This window comes from Pelophylax lessonae, assembly GCF_965119305.1.
Source record: "Pelophylax lessonae genome assembly, chromosome: 5".
Classification (NCBI taxonomy): domain Eukaryota; kingdom Metazoa; phylum Chordata; class Amphibia; order Anura; family Ranidae; genus Pelophylax; species Pelophylax lessonae.
In genome coordinates this window covers 361,857,517-361,875,468 of record NC_138772.1, presented here as the reverse complement: position 1 = coordinate 361,875,468, position 17,952 = coordinate 361,857,517, and the positions used below count along the sequence as shown (strand labels likewise).

Below are 17,952 nucleotides of genomic sequence, written 5' to 3'. Positions count from 1 at the left end.
ATTGAGATTGGCTCTGTACCTTGTGATCAGTGACAGCAATCAGAAGTGTAAACAGTGGTTGCGATGAGCAGGCAGCTTTCCTCTTCCTGTCTCAGACACAGAACTGCTGTGAGAGGGGAGAGCCGGCTGCTCATTGCAACTGTTCACATCACAGTGCCTCTGCCTAATCACAGTGCCCGTACCTGATTACAGCCAAGGCCAGGTTTTCCAGTATGCTGATCATAACCAGTATCAGCATTTCCAGTTTGCTGATCACAGCCAAAGCCTGCGTTTCCAGTTGCTGATCACAGCTGGTGCCAGTGTTTCCAGTTTGCTGATCACAGCAGTGTTTACCTTTTTACCTTGGGGTGTCTACTTTGCAAAATGTGGTGATTTTGAGCATGTTTCTATTGTCCTGGCACTTTAGGGCCACTGAAAATAGGATAGGTATTCCATGTAGTAGACTTCCATGTAAACTCTGCTCCCTACTCTGTTCTACTATCTTGACACTTCGATTTTGGGACTGTGATATGCCAATACTCAGGAGGAGTAGCAAAATGTGTTTTGGGGTGCAATTGTAAGTATACCTATGTTATTCATAAAAAGTAACTTTAAATGAAAATTTAGGGGGAAAAAATTACATTTCATTTAACTTAGTTTTTCAAAGAACTGTGGAAAATAAGTAGATCTTCAAAATACTCACTGTGCTTTTTACTAATACCTTGGGGTATGTACTTCCAAAAAAGAGCCAGTTTGAGGGTCTTTGTACAGCGCCTCAAGAAATAGTCAGAACATCAGGGTGTTTACATTTCAAATTTATATACCATAGTTTGCAGCCTTTAGTTTTTTTTGTTTACTATACATTTTGCTCCAAATTAAGGAAGAAAGATTTTTTTGTTGTTTTTTTAATAGGAAGTAAGAGAAACAGTTGTATGTTATATAGTAAAAAAAAAAAAAAATACAAAACCCAGTGGTTAGTAACCCCTTCGTGCCGACGGCACGCAAATTTGCAGCTTCAGGGGATTGTACCAGGGTGATGCCCAGGGTGAGGCATCACCCCAATACGGTTGTTTAGAGCCGATGGTAATGACACCAAGAGACCTGAGCGATCAGCCAGCACATCCGTCGGCTAGCCGAACACCCAAACAAAGCCGATTTGGGCTCTGATCAGGTCTCCAATGTATAAACCCGGAAGCAATGTCATGACATCACTTCCGGGTACTGAAGCTTTAAAGGCGCCAGATTTTTAAAAAAATTACAGCATTCAAAACAGCCAAACTTGGCGTTTTGAATGCTTTTAAATGCAAAGGAGGGATTTGGGGTCTTTTAGACCCCAGATCCCTCCATTAAGAGCACCTGTCACTGCCTATTACTGTCACAAGGTTTCATTTTTTTAAAAAAATATGCAGAAGCAAATCCATACGCAAGTAGTGCCCGCATATGTAAACGGTGTTCCTCTGTAACTCTAAACAGGTAACCAAAGTTTGTTGTCATTCCATGAATGTGCACAATTTTAAAGCATGACATGTTAGGTATCTATTTACTCGGCATAACATCATCTTTCACATTATACAAAAAAATTGAGCTAAGTTTACCTTTTTTTTTTTTTTATTCATGAAAGTGTAGCACCCTACAGGTAGCTGCTAGGTAAATGCACAGTGGGCCTTGTCTGCCTAACAGCAGGACTGTGATTTATTTGGCTAGGGTATCAGGGTTTCCAGGTGTGCCTGCTGAAGGTAGAAGTATCCCCACTGGCTCCTGTGAGAGGCTTCTCATAGGGCAGGGTGGGAAGCCCAATCAGGGGACACATCCCAGCTTGTAACTACCCCAGTAGGCAGATTAGGTTGCAAAGGATTCTGGGAGTGGGTATACGTTTGGGGGGAAGTGGATATCTTGGGGTGTCGCCTGAATATCCAGAGAATGCTGAGTTGAGCTGAGGGGATCCGGTGTACCGAGAGCCTGCGGAGAGTGAGAGGGGTCCAGTACCAGGAAAGCCTACACAGGTCGTGAGTACTGAGGATTGCCCCTGGGGGTCTGCCTAGAGTCAGAGGGGACCACATCGAAGAGGTTCTGGGATCCAGTGTCAGCTAGCTGCAAAGGGGGTACCTAGGTTGAGGACCCTTAAGTTACCAAGGGGGTACATAGTCAGTGGACCCTGAAGAGTTACAGCCAAGGAGGCACCTGCATCTGGGCCCTGAATTGTATAGAGTGTGTCAGTTACAAGTACAGATTTGCAGAGTTCTACTTCATACTACCTCAAGCTGGTCTAAGCGGAGGACAGTATTCAGTGAATTGTACAGCCTAAGGGTGTCAGGAGTTCTACAGTTTCTCAGTCCTTCTCAGCACTGCTATCAAGTTGCAGTGTGTACTCAGTGTTAGTGAGCGTTGGCTGGCGCCAGCTGGCGTCAAGGAAGCGCCAACGGGCATTTTCAGGATCAAAGTCCCAATTGTAATCAGTTCAAGCCTAAAGGAGTATCCCACTCATTCCCTTCTCCCATCCCCTAAAACTCAATAAAAACCACAAACAAAAATGCTAGAGTTGTCGCTGCTTCAGTTGTCACACTCAGGGACTCAGCTCACATGGGCTGGAGAGGATTCCGGTACTAATGGCAGACCTGGAAACCTTGCTACAAAAGTATATTTCTTCCCAAAAAAATTGCATTTAATTGCAAATACTGTGTGACATAAAATATTGCAACAATGGCCATTTTATTGTCTAGGGTCTCTGCTAAAAAAAAAATATATGTACAGTGCCTTGCGAAAGTATTCGGCCCCCTTGAACTTTGCGACCTTTTGCCACATTTCAGGCTTCAAACATAAAGATATAAAACTAATTTTTTTCTGAAGAATCACCAACAAGTGGGACACAATCATGAAGTGGAACGAAATTTATTGGATATTTCAAACTTTTTTAACAAATAAAAAACTGAAAAATTGGGCGTGCAAAATGATTCAGCCCCCTTAACCACTTCAATACAGGGCACTTTCACCCCCTTCCTGCCCAGGCCAATTTTCAGCTTTTTTGCGCTGTTGCATTTTGAATGACAATTGCGTGGTCATGCAACACTGTACCTAAACCAAATTTATGTCATTTTCCCCCCCACAAATAGAACTTTCTTTTGGTGGTATTTGATCACCGCAAGGTTTTTTCTTTTTTGCTAAACAAATAAAAAAAAGACCGAAAAGTTTGAAAAAAAAAAAGTTTTTTTGTTTGTTATACAATTTTGTAAATAAATAAGTTTTTTCCTGCACTGATGAGCACTGATGAGACTGCACTGACAGGCACTGATGGGGTGGCACTGATAGGCGGCACTGATAGGCGCTGATAGATAGCACTGATATTCAGCATTGATGGGCACTGATAGGCGGCACTGCTGGGCACTGATAGGTGGCATTGATGGGCACTGATAGGTGGCACTGATGGACACTAATGGGCACTGATAGGCGGCACTGACGGGCGGCACTGATGGGCACTAATGGGCACTGATAGGCGGCACTTGTGGGCAATAATGGGCACTGGTGGGCGGCACTGATAGATGGCAATGATGGGCACTTGTGGGCAGCACTGATGGGGAGGGCACTGGCGGGCAGCACTGATGGGGAGGGCAATGGGGGGGGCTCAATGATCTGATTACCAGTGCCGACCCCCCCCCCCCTGTCAGAGGAGCCGCCGATCGGCGCTCCTTTACTCGTGCCTGTCAGGCACGTACTGAGGAAAGCCGATCAACGGCTCTTCCTGTTTACTATGTGACCAGCCGTGATTGCACACGGCTGGTCACATGGTAAAGAGCCTACATCAGTAGGCTCTTTAACGAGATCGGAGATGCAGGGAGTCAGTGTGACACCTCGCATCACCGATCGCCGCACTGCGCGCCCTCGGGGGGGGGGGGGGCGCAGAGTGCATTATCCTGCCGCCGTCATATGACATCCAGTCAGGATAATGCAACCACATTCCCGCCGTCATTCTGCTATGTGGTTAAGGATGTGGTTAAGTTAATACTTTGTAGCGCCACCTTTTGCTGCGATTACAGCTGTAAGTCGCTTGGGGTATGTCTCTATCAGTTTTGTATATCGAGAGACTGAAATTTTTGCCCATTCCTCCTTGCAAAACAGCTCGAGCTCAGTGAGGTTGGATGGAGAGCGTTTGTGAATAGCAGTTTTCAGTTCTTTCCCCAGATTCTGGATTGGATTCAGGTCTGGACTTTGACTTGGCCATTCTAACACCTGGATAGGTTTATTTGTGAATCATTCCATTGTAGATTTTACTTTATGTTTTGGATCATTGTCTTGTTGGAAGACAAATCTCCGTCCCAGTCTCAGGTCTTTTGCAGACTCCATCAGGTTTTCTTCCAGAATGGTCCTGTATTTGGCTCCATCCATGTTCCTATCAATTTTAACCATCTTCCCTGTCCCTGCTGAAGAAAAGCAGGCCCAAACCATGATGCTGCCACCGCCATGTTTGACAGTGGGGATGGTGTGTTTAGGGTGATGAGCTGTGTTGCTTTTACGCCAAACATAACGTTTTGCATTGTTGCCAAAAAGTTTGATTTTGGTTTCATCTGACCAGAGCACCTTCTTCCACATGTTTGGTGTGTCTCCCAGGTGGCTTGTGGCAAACTTTAAACATAACTTTTTATGGATATCTTTAAGAAATGGCTTTCTTCTTGCCACTCTTCCATAAAGGCCAGATTTGTGCAGTATACAACTGATGGTTGTCCTATGGACAGAGTCTCCCACCTCAGCTGTAGATCTCTGCAGTTCATCCAGAGTGATCATGGGCCTCTTGGCTGCATCTCTGATCAGTGTTCTCCTTGTATAAGCTGAAAGTTTATAGGGACGCCCAGGTCTTCATAGATTTGCAGTGGTCTGATACTCCTTCCATTTCAATATTATCGCTTGCACAGTGCTCCTTGGGATGTTTAAAGCTTGGGAAATCTTTTTGTATCCAAATCCAGCTTTAAACTTCTCCACAACAGTATCTCGGACCTGCCTGGTGTGTTCCTTGTTCTTCATGATGCTCTCTGTGCTTTAAACGGACCTCTAAGACTATCACAGTGCAGGTGCATTTAGACGGAGACTTGATTACACACCGGTGGATTCTATTTATCATCATTTATCATTTAGGTCAACATTGGATCATTCAGAGATCCTCACTGAACTTCTGGAGAGAGTTTGCTGCACTGAAAGTAAAGGGGCTGAATAATTTTGCACGCCCAATTTTTCAGTTTTTTATTTGTTAACAAAGTTTGAAATATCCAATAAATTTCGTTCCACTTCATGATTGTGTCCCACTTGTTGATTCTTCGCAAAAAATTCCAGTTTTATATCTTTGTTTGAAGCCTGAAATGTGGCAAAAGGTCAAGGGGGCCGAATACTTTTGCAAGGCACTGTATATATTTTTGGGAGTTCTAAGTAATTTACTAGCAAAAAATATTGATTTTAACTTGTAAGCAACATGTGTCAGAAAAAGGCTTAGGCTCCAAGGGGTTAATCACCTAAGCTCTGGACGGTTTTACCCCCTTTCATGACCAGGCCATTTTTTGCTATTCAGCACTGTGCTCATTTTCCTGGCAATTGTGTTGTCATGCAACACTGTACCCAAATGAAATTTATTTCATTTTTTTTTTGCAAATAGAGCTTTCTTTTGGCAGTATTTAATCACCACAGGGTTTCTTATTTTTTGTTATTTAAAGGAAAAAAAGACTGAAGATTTTGAAAAAGGTTTTTTATATTTTCTACTTTTTGTCATAAAACATATCCAAAAAAACAATTTTTTTTCAAATATTTAGGCCAAAATGTATTTTGCTACATGTTTTTGGTAAAAAAACAAAAAAGTCCCAATAAGTGCATATTGGCTTGCGTTAAGGTTATAGCGTCTAGAAACTATGGTATACCGTATCTCACAAAAGTGAGTACGCCTCTCACATTTTTGTAAATATTTTAATATATCTTTTCATGTGACAACACTGAAGAAATTACACTTTTATACAAGCTGTACACTCACTGTTTTACATTGTAGCACTTTGCTGTCTTCTCAAAATAACTCAAATGTCCAAATTGGGCCCAAAGTATCAATATTTTGTGTGGCCACCATTATTTTCCAGCACTGCCTTAACCCTCTTGGGCATGGAGTTCATCAAAGCTTCACAGGTTGCCACTGGAGTCCTCTTCCACTCCCCCTCGACATCACTGAGCTGGTGGATGTTAGAGACCTTGCGCTCCCCCACCTTCCATTTGAGGATGTCCCACAGATGCTCAATAGGGTTTAGGTCTGGAGACCGGCTTGGCCAGTCCATCACATTTACCCCCAGCTTCTTTAGCAAGGCAGTGGTCATCTTGTTGGTGTATTTTGGGACGTTATCATGTTGGAATACTGCCCTACGGCCCAGTCTCTGAATGGAGGGGATCATGCTCTGCTTCAGTATGTCACAGTACATGTTGGCATTCATGGTCCCCTCAATAAACTATAGCTCCCCAGTACCAGCAGCACTCATGCAGCCCCACCACCATGCTTGACTGTAGGCAAGACACACTTGTCTTTGTACTCCTCTCCTGGCTGCTGCCACACATGCTTGACACCATCTGAACCAAATAGGTTTATCTTGGTCTCATCAGACTATGGGACATGGTTCCAGTAATCCATGTCCTTAGTCTGCTTGTCTTCAGCAAACTGTTTGCAGGTTTTCTTTCTCATCATCTTTAGAAGAGGCCTCTTTCTGGGATGACAGCCATGCAGACCAATTTTATGCAGTGTGCGGCGTATGGTCTGAGCATTGACATGCTGAAAGCCTACCCCTTAAACCTCTGTAGCAATGCTGGCAGCACTCGTACATCTATTTTCCCAAAGACAACCTCTGGATATGATTCTGAGCATGTGCACTCAACTTCTTTGGTCGACCATGGCGAGGCCTGTCCTGTTAAACCGCTGTATGGTCTTGGCCACCGTGCTGCAGCTCAGTTTCAGGGTCTTTGCAATCTTCTTATAGCCTACGCCATGATAATGTATAGCAACAATTCTTTTTTTCAGATTCTCAGAGGGTTCTTTGCCATGAGGTGCCATGTTGAAATTCCAGTGACCAGTATAAGAGAGTGAGAGTGATAATACCAAATTTAACACACCTGCTCCCCATTCACACCTGAGACCTTGTAACACTAATGGGTCACATGACACCGGGGAGGGAAAATGGCTAGTTGGGCGCATTTTGGACATTTTCACTTAGGGATGTACTCCCGTTTGTTGCCAGCGGTTTAGACAATAATGGTTGTGTGTTGAATTGTTTTGAGGGGATAGCAAATTTACACTGTTATAAAGCTGTACACTCACTACTTTATATTGTAGCAAAGTGTCATTTCTTCAGTCTTGTCACAGGAAAAGATATAATAAAATGTTTACAAAAATATGAGGGGTGTACTCACTTTTGAGTAATATTGTATATATTTGAAAATTGATCAATCCTGATGTACTGACAGCCTATCTCATTTAAAATGGCTTTTAAAATGTCAGGATAGTACATATTCCCCCCAAATTACCCTTTTTTTTAGAAAGTAGATAGTCTGAAGAGTTTAGTAAGAGGCATGACATATTTTTTTAAGTTCTTTTTACATGCTGTTACTAGTGCAGTACAGTACAGCGTCATAATATGACTGGTGTGGCGATGAAATTCTAAGTACGCCCATGCCATGTGTAAAAAATATCTTATTAAATGGACAACTTTGTGTACATCTTCTTTTCGCATGTTACAAAAACTTTTTGAAAAAAAATGAAGTCTTCAAAAGACACACCATGCTGCTTAAAAGAGTACCTTGGGGTGTTTACTTGCTAAAATATGGTCATTTTTTTGATTTTTCCACTGTCCTGGTCTTCCAGGGCTTCCATAAATGTGCTAGATGGCCAGGAAATTGAATGTGTAATTTAAGCACCTAGAACACCTGAAGGCCCTCCTTGGATTTTGGGCCTCGCTATGTGGCTAGGCTGTGAAATAGTCTCTCACGTGTGTTATCCCCATACTCAGGAGGAGTAGCAGAATGTGTTTTGAGGCCTAATTTTAAGTATGCCTATGCTATATGTTAGAAATGGGGCTTGGTCAAGAGGTTTCACTTGTCTTGGGACTTCAGGGACTCAAGAAATATGATAGGTAGTCAGGAAATAAGATGTATAATTTATTCTCCTTGAAAGTCCAAAGATGCTCCTTGGATTATGGGCCCCTTTATGCATCTAGGCTGTGCAAAAGTCTGAATGTGTAAGAAAGTCTCCCTATGGCCGCATGTCTAAGCAATCCCATGGATCGATGGTTAGTGGTAACTTCAGCCTGGATTCCAACCAGGCCACGCCCTAAACACTTTTCGCTCTACCCTCGAAGCTTAATCATGAGGAGGGAGATCCAAAGAGTAAGGGGTATTTTTTATGCACCATCGGCTGTCACATTAAATGGAAAAAAAGGATTGTCAGGTGTGTGCGGATTTGGTATGGAGCTCTATGAAAAACACTGTAAGTATATTATCTATATAGAAAGACGCAAGGGGTATCCCAGGTCTCCCCACAGGTGGGAGGGGAAAAGGAAGAAGACTCTGGGAAATGGGATATTAGTGTGCCCAAAAGACAATCACTATATACCAAAGCTAAAACCAGTTATTATTTTATTATTTCATACAAAAAGGTTAAAATTACAAAAAATAGTTGTCATTAAAATATGTCGTGTACATATCTCCATATGATACAATAATCTGTATTTGGGAAGATCCCACAAGGTAAGTATCAACGCGTTTCACCCAAAATATTGGCTTCTTAAGGATGACATTTTCAACATTTTTTAAAACCTCTGAGGAAATATATACATCCAAAGGGATCTGAAAGATCCACTAATCCAAGGTAAAGCATTCAATCTAAATTATCAGATCAAAGATTATGAATGGGATCGCCATCAGGGGGACAGACATCAAGTTGGTCAAGTGACAAAAAGAGGGAGAGGTGGAGGTGACTGAGATCAACCAGCCCTCCAAAAGGAGGCAACACGTGCCAAGAAGATAAACCCTTAGTATAATTCCATATTAATAGTCAATTATGGATAATGTCATTCATAGAGCTATCCCTGCCTCAGGTCCAAAAGATGGCGGTAAATCAAAAGGAAAAAGTGATAAACAAAAATGTAAAGAATGCAAGAAATTAAAAAAAAACTCACCCCTCCCAGAAAAAGCCCAGAAAAATCTAATTTAGTATATTATTGGATAAAACCAGCCAAAGTAAAAGTATGCAAAAAAAAAAGAGTATGAAAGAATAAAAAAAAAAGAAGTAAGTTAAATGTCTTTATAAATAGAAAGTTTGTGAGAATCCCTAAAAGGGCAGTACACTCAAATGTGTTGAGAAAAAACATTCCTCAACCATTGCACAGCTGGTCAATTGTCACACCAAGTACGTAATATATGTGGTCACCTGTACCATATGCAACATTCAGTACATAGGGAGAACGACCAGGTGACTCATCGACAGAATGAGAGACCATATTTCTGACAGAACCAACACAAGCACCAATCTGGCCAGGCATTTCAATCAATTTCACCATCAAAATGTACAATCTTTCAAAGTCCAAATTATTGAAAAGGGCTAAGTGCCCGGCTCACGCCAGTGATAATTTCTCCCTTCTATGTAGAAGGGAAGTATATTGGATCTTTAAATTGGATACGAGTTCCTGAGAGGCCTCAATTTTGAGTAGACAGTAATCATTACTACAAATAGTTTCTTATATTGGTTATTTTGACCCCTCTTTCACCCCTCTCCTTTTTTTCTCCCCTTCTCCCTCCCTTGCTTCCTGTTGCACAACACCCCCGTCCCTTTATTTTTTCTTGCTCAAAAAATGTACACAGTATTAAATTCTTTATTTTTGACCTGCTCTGTTTCACATCATTCCCCATTTGAGTGTATTTCCCTTTTGGGGATTCTCCAAAACTTTCTATTTATAGAGACATTTTATTTATTTTTCTAAATCTTTTATACCCAGCAAAAAAGTTTTTTTTATTTTAACTTGGTTTTATCCAATAATATTACAGACCCCCCACACACCTGACAATCCTTTTTTTTTTTCATTTAACCACTTCCCGACCGCCCGCCACAGTTATACCTCGCTACTTTGACATTAAATACCGGGGTTATGGCAGCAGATAGCGGCCTTAACCCCATATTTTTTTTACTGGGCAGGTGATCATCTTTCTCATAAAAGTGGTAGATTCGCCACGGGATCACTTATGGGTGGCGGTCATTTTCCCTGCTTACCGGAGCCGTCGGTAGCAGGGAAAATTATCCGGTCCTCTCCCCTCCTAGGCAGGAAGTTGAGTTAGGGCAAGCTGGTCCCCACTCGACTCTGGGTATCAGGACAATATCCCCCCCGGACGATATCCCCCCGGAAAACATCCCCCTGGACATAATCCCCCCGGGACAACATCCCCCGGATAATATCCCCCCGGACAACATCCCCCGGGCAATATCTCCCGAGATATAGGGTTAGGGTTAGAGGGGGGATATTTTCTAGGGGGATATTGTCCAGGGAGGTTATTGTCCGGGGGGATGTTGTCCAGGGGGGGATGTTGTCCAGGGGGGGATATTGTCCGGGGGGATATTGTCCTAGAATCCGACTCTGTGGCCTTGGAGGACAGGAGCGACGTCATACATTGTTTCCTTCCAACGGCCTTAAAGGACCCATTTTTTTCATGATGGAAAAAAAATGACTTTTTTTTTTTTTAGTGTAGATGTGAGATCTGAGGTCTTTTTGACCCCAGATCTCACATTAAAGAGGACCTACCCTGCTTATTTCTATTACAAGTGATGTTTACATACCTGTAATAGGAATACAAGTGATCAAAAATTGTTTTTTTAAAGGAACAGCGTAAAAATTAAAAATAAAAGGTAAAATACATTTTTAAAAAGTTAAAAAAATTTAAAGCGCCCTGTCCCTTTGAGTTTGCACGCAGAAGCGAACGCATATGCAAGTTGTGCCCACATATGTAAACAGTGTTCAAACCACACATGGGGTATCAACGCGATCTTTAGAGCGAGAGCAATAATTCTAGCCATAGACCTCTTCTGTAACCCTAAACTGGTAACCTGTAGCAATTTTTAAAGTGTTGCCAATGTTTGCCGCTATTCCACAAGCATGCACAATTTTGAAGCATGACATGTTGGGTATTTATTTACTCGGCATAACATTTTCTTTAACATTATAGAAAAAAAATTGGGCTAACTTTACTGTTTAGTTTTTTTTAATGCAGTGAAATTTTATTCCCAAAAAATTGTGTTTGAAAGACCGCTGCGCAAATACTGCGGGACAAAATATATTGCAACGACCGCCATTTTATTCTTTGCTAAAAATATATGTATATAATGTTAGGGGGTTCTAAGTCATTTTCTAGCAAAAAATACAGATTTTAACTTGTAAACAACAAATGTCAGAAATAGGTGGTTAATGTGACAGCCGATGATGCATAAAAACTCCCCCTTATGCTTGGGATCTCCATCCCCGTGATTAAGCTCCGGGGGGCGGAGCGAAATGTGTTGGGGGCATGGCCTGGTTGGAGGTTGCCACTAACCATCAATCCATAGGATTGCTTTGATGTACCGCCATAGGGAGACTTTCTTGCCCATTCAGCAATCATAGGAGCTGAGTAGAGAGATTTGTGTCCATCTTGAGAGCCTGAGCGGCTCACACATTGGGTCTTTTGGTTTCACTTTTAAAAGAGTCTCATACATGTGATATCCCCATACTCAGAGGGGTAGCATAATGTGTTTTGATGTGTAAATATGCCTATACCATGTGTGAGAAATAATTTAAAATGAATACATTTATGAACAAAAAAAAAATATTTAAAGTATTACTAAACCCAGATGTGTTCACTAGATCTGGTCTCCCACAGTACACAAAACATGGAAATGCAATTATTTTAGTAAATAGCTGATGAAAAAAGATTTTTATCAGTTTATGTGTAGAGCAATTAGAGCAATCTTGTGACTTGTATCAGTGAGTGCTGATAAGTGTGGGAGAAATGAGAACTCCTACAATCTAGAAAAAAAAAAAAAAAAAACTCTCTAACAATACACACCAAACTGTGCAGCCTGACTTCATAGACTGTAAATATTAGGGTATTTTTTGGAGTCTGTAGAGGAAGGAGATGACCAGAGAAGACAGGATTAAACAACCTTTTTACAGAATTCAGAGGATTAACCCCTTAGGATTAGGGGTATAACAAGCATGCTTTACTGCATATACAGACTGATTTTACTGTTGTGGGTTTAGTAACACTTAATCATTCACCTGGGGTGGCATCTTCATTGTTAACAAAGTGTTGCAAATTTCAATATGCCCCCGTCCACAGACCACGTTACCTGCCATTTGTGGGGAGGAGACCCTTGTCCTCTCAACATTGCATTGGAATAAGCTGCTTTCTCAATTTGGAAGCTGACAGTGGGTTATAGGGGGGATCGGGATGACGGGGTAGTGTATTAGGAGGGTATCAGTGGGTTTCAAGGTGTGATGAGGATAACAGAGGGTGGGGGTGTTAGGTTGCAGTGGGGAGCCAGGTGTGATGAGGATGATGGGGTGGGGTGTTAGCAAGGTTGCAGTGGGGTGCCAGGTGTGATGAAGATGAGGAGGAGGATGGCAGGGGGTGGGGTGTTAGTGAGGTATCAGTGGGTTGCCAGGTGTGATGAGGAAAACGGGGTGGGTTGTTAGCAAGATTGCAGTGGGGGTGCTAGGTGTGATGAAGCTGAGGATGACAGGGGGTGGGGTGTTGTGTTAGCAAGGTATCAGTAGGTTGCCAGGTGTGATGAACATGAGGATGACAGGGGGTGGGGTGTTAGTAAGGTATTAGTGGGTTGCCAGGTGTGATGAGGCTGACAGGGGGTGGGGTGTTAGTAAGGTATCAGTGGGTCTCTAGATGTGATGAGGATGGCAGGAGGTGGGTGTTAGCAAGGTATCAGTGGGGTGCCAGGTGTGATGAGGATAGCAGGGGGTGGGGTGTTAGCAGGGTATCAGTGGTTTGCCAGGTGTGATGAGGATGAGGGTGACATGGGGTGGGGTGTTAGTTGCCAGGTGGGATGAGGATGACGGGGAGAGAGAGAGAACAAGAGGAAAGGCACAGAAAGAGAGAAAGAAAATATGAAAAAAGAAAACCTAACACATTTTTTTTATGGTCTGTATTAGAGCTGCACGATTAATCATTAAAAAAATTGTGATCTCGAATCACCCCCCCCCCTCCCCTCAGGATCTTGAATCTGCGATTCTTACAGAGCTGTTCTCTGCTCATTCACAGCTGTCTGGACGTCCTTTACAGACAGAAGTTCATTCCTTTGATCTAAAAGAACAAAATTATACATTGTAAAATATTATGGACAAATCAGACACTTTTTGGGGACCAGTGACACCAATACAGTGATCAGTGCTAAAAAAATATGCACTGTCACTGTACTAATGACACTGGGTGGGAAGGGGTTAACATCAGGGGAGATCAAAGGGTTAAATGTGTCCCTTGGTAGTGCTTTCTAACTGAGTGGGGGGTTCTTGTACTGTGGGAAGACAGAGATCCGTGTTCCTGTTTAGCAGAAACACAGGATCTCTGTCTCTCTTACTAGCAGAACAGTGATCTGCCTTGTTTACCTAGGCAGACCACTATTCTGCATCTGTTCTGAACGATCGGTGGGTGCTAGCAGACATTGGGTCCACCAGACCCTTTTATTGGCTCCTGCTGTGATTAGACACAGCTGGTCACCGGCAAACCCAGAACAAGTAGATCACTTACAGGTACGTGATTTTGCCTGTAGGAGCCGCCGCCCCGCAGTATATATACGCTTGGCGGTCGGCAAGTGGTTAAAAAAAAAACCTATGTACTCACCTAGGTGGATGCAGCATTGGTCCCTTGCCACTTTGAAGACCAAGAACCAAGTGTTCAAACACCACTGATCGCTTGGTTCTCAGTCTTCAGTAAGCAGAGAACTAGTGACTGTCTCTCTGCTATGCCCCTTCAGTGCTCACTGGAGCACTGGGTTATGCATGGGGTGGGAGTGGCTGGCTCAGGCTCTCAACAGCATGAGATGATGAGCCAGCTGCTGGTCCAGCCATCTGGGTGGATCCCAACATTCAGGTCGGAATCTCTCCAGAGTCTGGACCAGCAGAGTAACGTCAGTGGACTTTCACCCACTGTTGGCTGAATATTGGTCACTCTTACGCCTGTGAGCATATAGCCTGAAACTGTCTCCTGCAATATTCAAGCACATTTTTTTACAGCTAGGCTATGACTATCTCTGTTCACAGGTGAACGACCATTTCAGTGCACACTGTGCGAGAAAGCTTTTAACCAGAAGAGTGCACTGCAAGTGCATATGAAAAAACACACCGGAGAAAAACCGTACAAATGTGATTACTGTTCGATGACCTTCTCCCAGAAATGCAATATGAAGCTACACATGAAGCGAACCCATTCTTATCCTGGTAGGTTTTTTCGATGTCCTGCTGTATGCTGTCTATACAGAGTAAACTTTTTTTTGCTCACTGATGGTAAAAATGAAACACAGGAATATTGGTATTATTATTATTATGAGTGTGAGCTTTTGTGAACTAGAATAAATAATCAAACCTAGATGGTTTATTTAGCAACAAATCAGATTCAAAACTGTTGATTGTGAGTCTACAGAGTTATTAATAATACTTTGATTAGCAAGACTCAGTATTGTGAGATGTACTTGTAACAGACTGTGTTAATAGATCTTTATATAGTAATTTCAAGTGTGTTAAATGCAGGTATTCCTTCATGAAAGCCCAAGGAAATCCACCTAAAATGCAGGATAATAATCCCTAAAAGCATTTTGTGTTTTACTGCAAAGTCTGACACCTCCATACAGTCGTTGTAATATTTATATTTTGCAACCCCATGCTTTTTTCACAGTCTGTTTTATTGAGAAAGAGATGGAGGATGGGTCAGATCTTCAGGACTAATGTATCAAAAGTAGGGTTTTAACGTTTCCTTTTATCAGACACAGCTAATTTGATTATTATAGCCAACAATTTCACTTTTGGTGCAGTTTAAAAAATAAGCCCAGTTGTTTGCACATAGAGGGCCTCACCGAGTTACAGTTTTGCTCTTGCTTCATTATGGAAACCACCTTCCTGAAAAAGGTATGTTTGTCCATTGGTTAGTGTCTGTTAGTATTAGTCTCATAATATGTACAGTATGACATGAATAGGGCTGTCTCTTTATTATAAAAAAAAAAAAAAACATGCTGTGCAAATGTATCAGCATTACCATAAAGTTTACAAATAATATCCTTGAAATTGTTTTTAATATATGCAAAACTTACTTTCTGATATTCAAAAGCGAATGTAGCATGCTTTTGGTAAATCCTATTTGTTCCAGTGTTATCAAATTGGGCATACAGTAAATACAATGTGTTACCTATTATACATGTTGTTGCATGGATTTATCTGTTAAATAGAAGTCATACTGGATTCATTAACCTAAGATCATTCGATCACAAGAAAAAAAATACCATAAAACATTCAGTTTTGCCCTGTTTTCACACAGCCATTGCTTTATGCAATCCCTAAACCGAATGAGTGAATGCTGGAAGCAATGTACATGTATTTTAAATAGCTGTGCAGATTTATTTTATAAATAGACTGCTAGAAAACTGATAAATGGTGGATTCTACTCCATGAGGTCAGTGCTTTGCAAGGAACATTAACAGGTGTAAGTGAATTGATTCGCTGTTCAGTTCTTTTTATGTGCAACTGTGTATTGACTCAGTTATTCATTTATAGATCTTATTGAAGAAGTCTCATTAAACCCTGAGGACGAGGAAGGTGGGGAAGACATCACCCAAACTCTTGACTTAGAAGAAGTAGTTCAGGAATCATCCGGAGAATGGCAATGTGGAATAACCAATGTTTTCCGATGACCAAAATCACCTCATTATTCTGTATAGATCGTATACACACATATATTGAAGAGTCTTAGCGTTAAGTTCAAACTCCTCTACATAGTGGAGTGCCATTCCACTTTACAATGCATCAACTGTAAATATTATTCTGGTGCTAAATGTTTGAAATGCTGACCAGCGTGTAATATATTCTGACTTTCTACTTTTACTCAGGTACTTCTGACAATATTGTTTGCTCTTACAGAACTCTTTGTTGTTATTTCAATGACTCTTGATCTCCAGAGTGTCATCTGGATGCAAAACAAGAGACAGGAATGCAATTATTTCATGTAGAATGTTGAAGTAAAGATGATTGCACTTGCTGACCCTTAGTTCCTTAGCTTCTGTGAAAAGAATGCACACACATGGTAGATGCTACTTGGCTGAAACGATATACAGCTGCGTGTACATATACATTGATGTTTACATGCACACAATTATAAATATGCTCTTATACTATATTCTGATTTTATATGCAATTCTACTGGTAGAATATCATGTTACAAAAAAAATACACTTGTTTTATTTTGTTTTCCTTAGTGTTATAAGTAGGGGAATTCAGTTTGGTTCTTATTTGAAAAGTGGCTGGTCCATTTTCTATGTAAATTAAAGTATAATATTTCCATTTTTATGGTCACTACAGAGTACTAATCAGTTCTACAGTTTAGCTTTTTTTTTTATACAAAATGTGAAGACATGTCACCATGGCAGCAATAGCATTCAAGTTGTTTTTTTTTTTTTTCTTTTTTAACAACCAAAAAATATTTTCTTTTTTCTGTACTGTGTACATTAGGTTTTTTTTTTTTTTTTTAAGGGCACATTAATATATATTTTAGGTTTCATTATGTCTTTCTGTCTCATTTTAGCATATTTGAAGGGTAAATGCAGATATGTAGGTAGAAAACGTTAAAAAATTTAACTGTTTAGGTCTATTTAAAAGTTTTCCAGATTTTCTGTTTTGGTAAAAAGGCCAAATAACAGAGGATTTTTGAGCAAGTCCATATTGAAAAAACAAAAAATCAAGTTTTATGACATTTGAAATCCACATTTAAATGCTCACTTGCAAAAGTAGTATAGTTAAGCCTCCGCTTTTTTGCAGTTCGTTTTAAACTGTGTATACATTTTCTTCTATATCTCATGCAGAATCCGGCCAACAAGTATTGAGCAAATTTTGAAACATTCCAGCTGTGACTTTTTATTCCTCCTTCCTTGCCTATTTACTGCAGTACCATCTAACCAGCAGATACGACTTACTTTTGTTGCTTTTGCGGAGTCAGTGAAAAATTTACAAGTTTACAAAATACAAAAAACTAGTAATGTCCTTTTTACATTTTGAATTCTGACATTAAAAGTGTACTCCACTTTTTTTTTTTGAAAGAAAAAAAAAAAACGATCCCCCATGTACATTGTAATTATTTTAGGAAACTTTCTTTTCTGTTTCTGCTGTTAAGATAAAACTGTATGTTCAACTATGCTAGATATATAGAAACTATCATCGCAAGTTCTGTATACAAAATAAATTAAGTGAAATAAATAAATAAGAAAACTCCGGCAGCTCTTACTCAATACTCAAAAAATAGTGTTGCGCAAGATATAACACTACACTCTCTTCCCTGATTAAATAACAAAAAGATCATATGAATAAATATAAATAAGATATATACGAAAGTGAACAAAAGTCATACATTCATGTGACAAAATTCATACATTCATGTGGAAAAGGTATCCAATAAAAAGTGTTTAAAAAAAAAGTGTTTAGATATTGCAAATAAAGTGCATCTGTGCACAAACCTCCGTGGTGAGCAATCAGGTGCTTCTATAACCACCACCAAAAAAGCAATCAAGCCTCTCACCTTCCTATCTGACCCAAGAGTCAGATAAAGCAGTTCCCTTCCGGGATATGGATGAATGAGTCAAATAGAGGATTTTGCAGCTGACAGGCTATCCACAGGGACCAGACCAGATCACTGATATATGTTTGGAGCGACACCATCAGGCGTAATAGCATGGGAGAAAAA

General features: G+C 40.8%; 1 protein-coding gene across 2 annotated transcripts in view; it reads left to right on the top strand.

Annotated features, from left to right (window-relative positions):
- The window catches only part of ZNF236 (zinc finger protein 236), a 358,788-nt gene extending 342,243 nt beyond the window's left edge, over positions 1-16,545 (top strand). For both annotated transcript variants that reach the window (XM_082258772.1, XM_082258771.1), the window contains exons 32-33: positions 14,274-14,450; positions 15,777-16,545. In XM_082258772.1, the coding sequence (XP_082114898.1) occupies positions 14,274-14,450; positions 15,777-15,913 (314 nt within the window). In that variant the 3' untranslated portion in view covers positions 15,914-16,545. The remainder of the gene's footprint in view (positions 1-14,273; positions 14,451-15,776) is intronic.
- The last annotated feature ends 1,407 nt before the right edge of the window (positions 16,546-17,952 follow it).